At 47.1% G+C, this 11007-nt stretch overlaps 1 protein-coding gene across 6 annotated transcripts in view; it reads right to left on the bottom strand.

Annotated features, from left to right (window-relative positions):
- The window catches only part of CPQ (carboxypeptidase Q), a 362296-nt gene that overhangs the window by 117272 nt on the left and 234017 nt on the right, over window positions 1-11007 (bottom strand). For all 6 annotated transcript variants that reach the window (XM_019550886.1, XM_019550895.1, XM_019550904.1 and 3 more), the window contains exon 8: window positions 3365-3566. In XM_019550886.1, the coding sequence (XP_019406431.1) occupies window positions 3365-3566 (202 nt within the window). The remainder of the gene's footprint in view (window positions 1-3364; window positions 3567-11007) is intronic.

The following is an 11007-nucleotide window of genomic DNA, read 5'->3' as shown; positions in this document are numbered from 1 at the left end:
CTTTTCTAAGATCTTCCCCAGGATAGAAGTCAGGCTAATGGGCCTGTAGTTAGCCGGATCCACTCTCCTCCCTTTCTTGAAGATCGGCACCTCTCCTCTGCTTCCTAGCTAGAGCACTATCACACCTCAGGCTGCCTGAGGGGGGAGTGGAGGGGGGGAACCCACTCCCCTGGTGGCACCAGACCCCAGCCAGGTGCTGCCTGGCATGGGGTAGGGGGGAAGCACACGGCATGAGCTTTACTGCCCCTGCCCACCTGGAGCTGGGAGCCAGGCTTGAGGAGGGGTCATAGCTGGGGGACTCAAGCTCAGGTCCCAGCTCTGGGTGGGTGTGGGGAGTAAAGTCCCCTCTCTAGGCTTCCTCCCCCTCGCCCCCACACTGGGAGGCACCCAGCTGGGAGGTCTGGTGCTAGGCTGGGGAAGTGAGTTCCCTGCAGCCCCCTCCTCAGCTGCCTGAAAAGCTGAGGAGGGGGCATGGCTGGGGGAATCAAGCCTGACTTCCAGCTCCTGGCACCCAGCTCCAAATGAGCAGGGGGAGTAAAGCCCCATCCTGCTGGCTCCCTCTGCCACGCTGGGCAGTGCCTGGCTGAGGTCTGGTGCCAGGATGGGAGTGCATTTTCCCCCACCTTAAAGTCTACAGTCTAATATTAAGTCTTGTAACACGGGGGGAATCCTTTCTTGGTACTCATGGTAGGGCTCGGGGAACTTTGCCAGGGGCTGGGAGCCTCCTCTGAGGCTAGTGGCCCAGGCAGCCCCTGGCTGGAGATACTGTTTCCCCTGGGGGAGACTGCAAGGTTGGGGTGGGGGGGGGCGGGCATGTGCTGGGCAGCTGGTCAAGGATGAAGCCTGCTTGGGTGGGAGGAATGCTCTAGTGTCCCCCAGCTACTGGTACAGGCCCCTGCAGGGACCTGGCTCCCTTTCTAGTTTCAAAAGTGAACTTGACTTCACTGTGTTCTCAGTTCAATCTACACAGTTCAGAGAAACCTGCAAAAATTGAATTGATTCAGTCTAGGACTTTTTGACTGTCTGTATTTATCCTAAAATGACACTTCTCCTTTTAACCTTCAAAGTTTATTTTATCTGTAGAAATGTTTCTGCACCTCTCAATTTTCAAACTTCCACCATACGCACCAAGAAGTTCTCATTTGCAAGTGATCACAATGAAATGCAAATCACCTAACTTCAGATGCTGGGCAGCTATGTGTGCACACAGAAGCAAGGAAGGTGGAGGCATTACTACAGCCTGTGGGAGGCTCTGACTCACTTCTCAGTTAAGCACATTGTTATTATGTTGGTGTAAAACATGTGTAGATCGAATCTAGGATGTGAAAATGACAGGGTTACAGTAGTTACAGCACCTTGGTCCCACACTTAACAGTCTAAAACTGGAACAGACAGACTGCCCACCTGAGGAGTCAGCTTTATGTTTTCAATCAGATCCTAAAAAGATGCTTCCCGCCTACTACAACCATCATACTTTAAAAACCAAGGAAAGAATTATCCAGATAAATCAAAGTGCCTGCCATTACGTTTTCTATATGTACTTCACAGATAAATGAAAAGCAAACAACTTCTTCCTTAAAATAAGGAGCCTATATTCCATACCTCACTGAAGCACCTATAAATCTTCTCCAAAGATCATAAATGAGATAAGCCAGTCAATATAATATGCGGGGGTTCCAAAACCTAGAGCATCTATGTATTTGTGACGGTGGTATGACAGGGAAAAAACATCAGAAATAAACTGCATCAGCCATAAACCATGAGAAAAAGAAGTATAACATGCTAAAACCAGTTAAGCTTCTCAAAATGCTGAAATGCAACACATTTATTGTTATCGCAGTACTGAAAAACACAGTAAAACATAATTTAGGCTCAGATCCCAAGATGCATAGACCCTAGTGTCAATGTCACTCCACACAGGTGGAAAGGTGTATATGTCGTCTTGCAGGATTTAGAGCTTATTCTTATTATGAACTGCCTTGGGCTTACATTAGGGTGTCTCAAAGTCAAAGGCAAGAATGCTGCTCAGAAATAACACTGAGAATGAATGTAGAAACAATTTTAAACCATATTTCTATGAATTTTCTCCAATACATTTTAGTGTATTGTATATTTTATACTTTGAGTAGTGACCTCCCCATAAATGTTTCCTTTAAATACATTTTTAAATTAAACAAGAGCATGTGAAAGGAGGACTGTACTTCAACATTAACTTCTTTTTTGCCCTGTTATAGACTAAACCACACAGAATTCTCTACTATTTTTAAACCATTGGTCTGGGAGAGATTATTATAAATCCCAAAGCCTAAAAGAAGATTTTAGACACGTTGTCCCATACATAATCTGAGGCATTATTAAATGGGAGCTCAAAATACACATTATGTCATGGCTCTGCAGGTTAGCCTTTAAATGATAAGCATTCCCTCTTTAGTAATGTTATTCAAGGAAAATGTTTGTTGTAGATGTCAGACTGTCAAAACCATATAGGAAATACAATCTGAATTTGAGATGTAACAGGCCCCTGGCACATGTTTGTTTAATGATATGATCGGATCTGATCCCAGAACACAATAATCGCACCTCCTGCCATGCTACATGTGAATAGCAGGAAACACAGTTGGTGTGATCCAGGATCAAATCCCAGTTGTGCCATTACTACTTGCTGGTACAAAGGATCAAAATCCAAGGCTCTACCTGGACCGGCAAACTGAAAGAGGATTGCTTGCAGGTTCAGCTAGACCAACAATCAGCTGGTTGTCAGCTGGCTGCCAGACCCCACTCCGACTGAGACAGCTCTAGTGCTGGTCTGGGGCTGACAATCAGCTGACTGTCAGCCATGCCTGGGACAGTCATAGCTCTGGACAAGACCCTGGACTCCAGTTCAAGAAGCGTCAGGCTGCCAGGTAAAGGAGACTGGAGGCTCCTAGCAAGAGCTGGAGGGCTTCCGCCACTGGAAACTCTAAATTCCACTGGAAGCCTCTGATCCCCTGGTCTCAGCAGAGCTGCCTGGCATGGGACTCCCAGTTGCACACTGGCTTTTTAAAGATCCAGGCTGCAGTGAGCCCAAGATTGGGGAGGCTTCCCTGGAGTTGCCCCAGCCCAAACCTCTATGCTCAGCTTCATAGTTCAGCTCCAACATGCTACAAATTTAATTTAGGTCATGATACCAATAAGCCACAAAGATTTTAAATATCCCACATATATTATGCCAAGTTAAATTGGCTTTAACTTGTGACTGGGTTACTATTTATGGCACAATTAACACCTTAACTGCATCTTATATGTAATGTGTACCAGGATCCATAGTGTAGGGATAGTAATGGGCCCACTTAGTCATCTCCCCAAATTGATATAATAGTCTCACCTGGTACTCCATCTTTCACCCAGTAATCAATGTCTGTTCCACCACCACTTTCATAAATATTTGTCACGTTGATAGGCTGCAACAGCTGCATGATCTCTTTCATGATGCCACGAGCTTTATCGCTGCCAGTAAAACCCAGGCCAGTTGGCATGAAAGTGCCCTCATCAGATTCCATGACAATGTCGAAGTTGGAGATGTTGCCCTGAACACATGAAACACATTTTAATACATGTTCTTTCTACTTTTAACCAGTAATAATAAAAACACCTTACATGTTCCTTTCAGAGCATGCACCATTAAAGCTAGAGAGAATGCAGTTGAGAGTACATATGAACCACATAAAATAGAAAGCCTCATTCTTCAAATAATGCCGAGATGGTGGAAGGCTACTATAATATGACCAGCCTGGAGACTTCAACTCATTGGAGTACTAATGGAATGTAGCCAAGTAGTCCTCACAATACCCCCTGATGGGGTAGTCAAGTTGACACTTGTCCTCATTTTCATTTCATTCACTTTCACCCTCTCCTTCAATATGAACAATACAAATTCTGTTGCAAAAAGGGAGGCATCCACAAAAGAAAGTTCATTTGAGGATTCCAGACATTTCCCCTTCAAAAGCATTTTAAATATTTACATATTTTTCATTAATTCCAAGAGACACTTACAGGACTGCTACAGTTGGGGCTGGTCCTGCTTCGAGCAGGTGGTTGGACTAGATGACTTCCTGAGGTCCCTTCCAACCTTGATTTTCTATGATTCTATGACTTAAGTTTTTAAAAAACCTACAGAAAGTTCAACTTAATCTTAAAGGAACTCAAACTTTTAAAGGAAATTCTTTATAAGACAGATTGAATTTTAAGACTGAATATCATAGTTGTACTTGATTTCAGGGTATACAGTATTTTTAGCATTTATTTTAACTAGCTGGGATAATTTAGTTTCCAAAAGCCAGTTTCAAACAATAATGTTGCATTTGCCCTTCACGTAAGTTGGTGGGGGCATTCAGTTATTAAAACCTAACTGGAATAAAATATTTATGATTTTTAGAGGTAGAGAACTTCACCTTCTTTTGAGAGCCACTCAGCTATACATGAGAATTAATGCAGATTATGGCAATGCCCATTAGAACTAGCTATACTCTGAACTGCCTCAAAAGCACCTAGCAAACTTTTAATTTAACTTATATAAGACTGGAGATATTACATCTATTCACATATCTAGTCTGAAAAGTTCATGGCGGCCAATAGTTATTGTTCCAAGAAAAAGGAGTTGCTGAACAGTCTGTGCTTTGAATAACAGACTCATGCTACTAAGAGGTTATATAAACTTCAGTTCAATAAAGAACCTCTCATACATTTCTAGTTCCAAAGTCAAATGGAATCAGTGGTAGCTACGAAAACAATCTCATACAAATATCACCACCTGTGCACATTCAAAAGCTTGTGCCATGTTTTAGAAACTGAGCTGCACAATATGCTGTGAGCGCTCAATATACCTTTTTATTGTCCATGACTGCCTTCTAACAAGAGAAAATGATTGCAAACATGGCAGAGATAGCTCCTAATTTGAGAGCATACATGCAGTGAGTTAAAAGTGAGGGAGGGGTGTTTTTCATTTGTTTGCTTGTTCATCTTAATGAAAAAGCTTTTGAATGGTCTGAATGTAAGATGTCCGAAAAGTTCTCTGTTAGTTTAAATATATCCCCAAATGCTGGACCAGATGGGTGAACAATAAATTAAAGACCTATCAATACATATCTACTGCCACAAAAATCTACACTCCCCACAACCAAACTGTCTGAATCCATGGACCATACACGTGTCTATCCTAGAATGTGCTATACCTCATCCAGTGATCCAAATGCAACTATGTGCGTGAAACCAAACAAAAACTATGCACTAAAATGAATGAGTACTGAAAAAAAGATAAAGGACAGACACACTAGCTAACAGGCAGGAGAACACTTTCCATATAAATATCACAACCTGTTTGAGCTCAGAGTTCTGGGTGTTCAAAGGAAATCTACCTAACACCCTTACTAGATGACCTGGGAACAGAAATTTATTAGCCTATTGGACAGTAAGGGTGTTGTTACACATTACCTTTCACGCGGTTAACTTGACTTGGAAGCATCCCAGGAGGCACCACTCCCAGTGAATACCACAACAGAGAGCCAAAGGCTCTTGTTACTTCAAGGGCAGAGGAGCAGCAGAGAGCCTCAGGTGGGGAAAGCTGCTCATGAGCTGCCAGAGAACCAGTACGTGGGGCGTTATTTATCACAGAACTAGCTGTGTTGCAGTAGCACTATGGACCAGAGCCTTATATAGGAGACAAATAGGAGCACAGCAGAGATGGGCAGCAGTACATCACTCTGAGGTTGAGGAAGAGGCTGAGCCAGCAAGCTGGATCAGAAAATGCTTGTGGCAGCTCTGAAAGACACCTGACCAGCAAGAGCCAGCGCCAGGGCCAGTGAGGTATATAAACACAAGCCTTGAGTCAGGAGGATCAGTCTAGCTCTGGAGGCTGCTGAGGCTCCAGAGCAAGGGGAATACAAGAACTCTCCTAAGTGGCACAGGGGCTATCCTGAGGAAGGCAGACAGAGTGCTGATACCCTACAGGGGAATATTACCTGGGGTAAGAGGAAGCCTTGTTATGCAGGCAAGGAGCTGTTGTTTGCATTTGGACCCATGGGGGGTTTAGTTTGCATTTACCAGGAGGCTTACCACTCCTGCTCCCTTACTTTTCAGACATTTGGGGATCACCCCATGCCCCTGGCCCCTCCCAGAGTCCCTTGCAGTTCAACCCACCTGTCCCTGGTATCTTGGGACTCAACCCTTGCCTCCTGGTTTCCCTAGCCCCTTAGAGCTCACACACCCACTGTCCCACAGGGGCTCACCTGCAGCACCCCCATCATCTGGATTGAGGCCTCACCAGCTGCCCTTCCACTCCAACCTGGATCAGGACCCACTGACCCACGTATCTGCTTCTCCTCATGGTTCCTCAGCAGCTTCCCATTCGCAGAAGCTTCTGGGGATGGGTGAGCCCCAAGTGGAAGTTCAGTTAGTAGGGCCCTAATCTAGATGGGAAGATGCCAAAGTGGGGCTAGCACATTCTTATCCAGACCAAGGGGTAGGGCTGTGTGAAATTTCTCTCGCTGTTTCGTTTCAACTCATTTCATGTCCGCAGGCACCACCCCCTTCCCCTTATTCTTCCTCAGCCTGGCACCCCTTTTGCTCCAAAGCCCCTGTCCCCCCAAAGCAGAGGCAGGCCACCCTGGAACAGTCAGGAAAAGGTGGACAGAAAGGGGGGTGCATTGCAAGGGTAAGTGAGATCACCGAGAGCATTGGGGAGATGCTTTCTGTGAATGGCCACCTCTTCTCCTTAATTGAGTGACCAGGGTTCAGGCGGCTCATGGTACTTGTGGCCCCATCATACCAAGTGCACGTATGCACAACCTTCAGCAGGACAGTGGTGCCTTCCCTGTATGAGGCATGCAGGGAGTACTTGAGGGAGGAGCTGCACAAGGCAGGTCCACAGGTGGTCTTACACTCCACCTCGGACATCTGGAGCAGCCAGGATGGAGATCACACCTACCTCTCCCTCACAGGGCACTGGTGTGACCAGTCAGGCCGTCGGTGGGTGCTCCTTCAAACCAAGATGATGGATGAGTCCCACATGTCAACAGAGATCATGGTGGTCTGTGATGCCAACTTTATTGGCATCCGCTGTGCGATACACAAGTTCCACCTCATTGTCAGGGATGCCTTGAAGAGACACAGGGCTGCTAGTGATGGCATCAGCTCCAACAGCAAGCTCATTTCAAAATCCAGGCTACTTTCACTGGAGCATCAAGGGGCGGGGGGAGGGAGATGCTGCAGGACAAACAAGCAATGCTGAACATCCCATAGCACAAAATCATGCAGGATGTGGAGACTTGGTAGAACTCCACACACCTGATGCTCAAGAGGCATCCATCAAATGGCCTTGCTTGGGAAGTTTGGGATCAGTGGCCCCTTTAACCAAGTTGAGTGGGGTACCATCTCCCAGATCTTGGTGGTCCTCAAGCCCTTCCTCGAGGCCACGGAGACCCTGGCCCTCCTTAGCCAGGTGATCCCTCTAGTGAGGGAAATTGAGAGTCAAATGGCGAGCTTTCAGGGGATCAATGTTCCTGGCTGGGGCAAGCCACTGCCACCAGATGTCCAAGCAATGGTGAGCTGGCTGAAGGAGGGCATCAGAAAATGGCTCGATCCCTTGTGGTCCAGTACAGTCCACATTCTGGCTGCCATGAGTGACCAGAGGGTGAAAGGCAGTTTATGCAGCAGCCAAACCCTGGATCAGTGGACGGAGCTACTGATGAAGAGAGTCAGGGAGGCAGAATGGCAGAGGCGGGGGGATGTGGAACAGGGGGATCCAGTGTCCCATGCCAGCATGCCATCCACCAGCAAGTCTCCTCCTCCACCACAGGTGCTGCCAATGTGGGCCAAGGGCACGGCTTCCGTGGTGGGGTCCAGAGGCACCAAACCCCACCATCAGACAGGTGGCACTCAGGCTTTGGTGGCTGCCTATCTCACTGAGGACATGGGGTGCTGCTGCATTACCCCTTGACCTACTGGGTAAGCTGCAGACAGATGTGGTCAGATCTGGCCGTGGTTGGCCGGGACAACCTGTCCTGTCCACCGACCAGTGTTCCAAGCAAAAGCGTGTCCAGCATTGCTGGTGATGTAGTGACACCCCACCATACCTCCTTGGAACCTGGTCTGGTGGAAAAGCTGGTGTTCCTGAAGGTGAACCTCCTACTGCTAGGAGTCCCCAAGTTCCACGTGCAGATGGAGTGAATGCCACCCTCCTCACTCCATCCACACCTATTTCCTTTTTTCTTGTTTTTAAAACCATTTAATGCCCAACTCTAAGAGCTGGAGGGGACACTCATTGCACCACCAGCAAGCAGGGGAAGAATATGTCCCTGCTAAGGTTCTGTGCCAGGAACTTGGAGGTATGGGCTGGGGCTACGGGGTAGGAGGCGGCCCCATGTCCTGGGCAGACCACTAAAACTGCATTCTGCTGGGGTTGCGAGGCCTGGTGGACTGCTGGTGGTGCGGCAGACCCAGGTGGTGTGGCAGACCCAGACCAGAGCTGAGGATTTCCCTGGTGAAAGGCAGGCAGAAGGTGACATAACCTCCAGCCACCATACACACACACACAGTCCTGACTGGGGAAAGGCCTGAGGCTTACTTATTGCAGGCCTGAGTTGTGAGGCTCCAGATGAGCTCAGCTTTGCTGCCTGAGATACCTATGAGTGCCATGAGCTGCCTGTACCCTGGCTGTTCAACTAAGGAGAAAGGCTGGCCATCCACAACAAGCATCTCCCCAGTGCTCTGGGTGATCTTGCTCGCCGTTGCAACATGCCCCCCTTTCTGTCCTTTCCCCCACTGTTCCAGGGTGGTCTGCCTCTGCCTTGGGGGGGACAGGGGCTTTGGAGCAAGAGGGGGACTTCCCTTTGGGTATACTCCCACTGGTGCCAGACCGAAGAAGAGCAAGGGTAAGGGAGTGGTGCCTGCAGAGATGCATCAGGCTCCCCATGCTGCTCATGTGTTTTGTTCCCTTGCCCCAGCTGGGTTTGGCTCAGCAGTGCAGGCAGATAGTATATCCAGCTCAGAATGATCCCAGACCACAATACCCGCCTGCTTCTGGGGTGCAGGTGCATGTGTGGATGCTGCCTTTTCCCCCTCCTCAGCAGGCAGAGGCACAGCAACAGGAGGAGCAGACTCAGCTGAGCCACTTGCCTCCAAACCTCTAATTCAGCCTTCTCTGAAGTGCCTTCTGAGGAAGGAGACCTGGCTCTAGGGGAAACTTGAGGGGTGTGGAAAAAAACTCAGCTGATTCCCCTTCCTTCCCCAGAATTTCCCTTGCTAAGGCACTCAGATCAAGATCCAGGTCCAGCTCCAGCTCTTCCGCTGGCACTGGAAAGCTCAGCATGGGAAGTGAAATGGGGGTGGAGGAGACTGTCATGCTGGTGCTGCTGCTTGTTGTCATGGTGGCAGTGGGGGAGATTATGGCTGGTGCTCTTGGAGGGGATGCAATCTCAGGCACAGGCAGTTGCACTGGCACTGCTCCCCTCCCCTAGCTGCTTCTGGAAGCCTCATCCCTGCTAGCTGTAGGAAAAAGGCTGCATCTCACTTTGGGGATGGGGGGAGGAGGGCCTTACACCTCTCCCTCTCCCCCACCTTTTGCCCGTCCCTGAAGGCTTGCCAGCAGCCTTTCCACCATGCTTCATGGTGTGTTTCAGAGTGTCATGTTTTTATTAAAATATATAAATGCATCTGCGTTCCTACATAAATTCTATAATGTATGTAATATGCCGCAAAGTTTAAATGCATCTCCCTTCCTATATAAATTCTATAAGTTATGTATATGCTGCAAGGTATAAATTTATAGAAGTAAAACAAATGTATCTGTCTTCCTATATAAATTCTATAATGTGTATGTAATATGCCACAAGGTATAAATGTATAGAAATAAAATATAAATGCATCTCCCTTCCTATACAAATTATATAGTGTAATATCCAATATAATTATAAAATTGGAAAAAACAAATCAATGAATATAATAATAACATAAAATGGTCTAGAAAAAAGCAAAAGGTATTGTGGAATTCCACTTACTAGGCTAGCAAGTAGGAAACCATTCCAATCAATGCTAGTAGTAGTATTCATTGTCTTATGCTCCTGAGCTGCTGGAATATAGTTCAGTAACTGTCAGACTCTAAGGCAGAAAGCAGGCCAGTTCAAACAACCTTGCCTTTTATGGTGTTTTTCCATCCCTCCCCCACACCACTGGGATTGTAAGGGACCTCAGGCAAGGATTACAGTCACTGGCCAGCTACAGTTGGTATGAGAGCAGTCCTTCCTCCCTCTTCCCCATCCCTCTCCTTACTGTCTGTTTCCCTGCAGGCAAGCCCAGCTTCAGCTTTGAAACTTGAAATGTTTTGAAACTTTTGAAATGTTTTGACTGCCCTCGTTTAGTGTCAAGGCTGTTTCAAAGCCCTTTGTTTCATTTTGATTGCACCGTTTCGAGCTCAAAACGAGTTGAAACAGCATCAAAATGAAACAGCTGGCAAAATTTTGCACAGCCTTACCATTCAACACGTTTATTAATGATGTGACATAGAAAGCTTTTTGAGCAAGTGTGCAGACAACATGAAACTGAGAAGGACTGTGAACATCTTGGAGAATGTGAGCACAATTCAGAAGAATCTTGACAGATTGGAAAGTTAGGGTAGAGCTAACAGGATGAAGCTCAATGTGGACAAATGCAAGGTGCTACACCCTGGGAAGAATAACCAAAAACATAAATGTAAAATGGGTGACAGTTGGCTGGATGGCAGCACTATGGAAAAGGATTTGGGAGCCTTGGTAGATATAAGTCTGAAGTAGGATACAGCCATGCAAGGCAAATGTGGTTTTGGGATGCATTAATTGACACATTAGGTGCAAGACACAGAAGGTGATAGTGCCTCTACTCAGGTCTAGTTAATGTCTCATCTGAGGGAATTCAGTGCACAGGTGGTATTCTCTTCCATCCTACCAGTGAACGGACGCGGCAGACGGCATGAGAACTGCATCCGAGAGACCAACTGGC

The sequence above is a fragment of the Crocodylus porosus genome, unplaced genomic scaffold (assembly GCF_001723895.1).
Source record: "Crocodylus porosus isolate Cpor-Errol unplaced genomic scaffold, CroPor_comp1, whole genome shotgun sequence".
In the NCBI taxonomy this organism is placed as follows: Eukaryota; Metazoa; Chordata; order Crocodylia; family Crocodylidae; genus Crocodylus; species Crocodylus porosus.
This window is presented reverse-complemented; position numbering and strand designations above follow the sequence as displayed.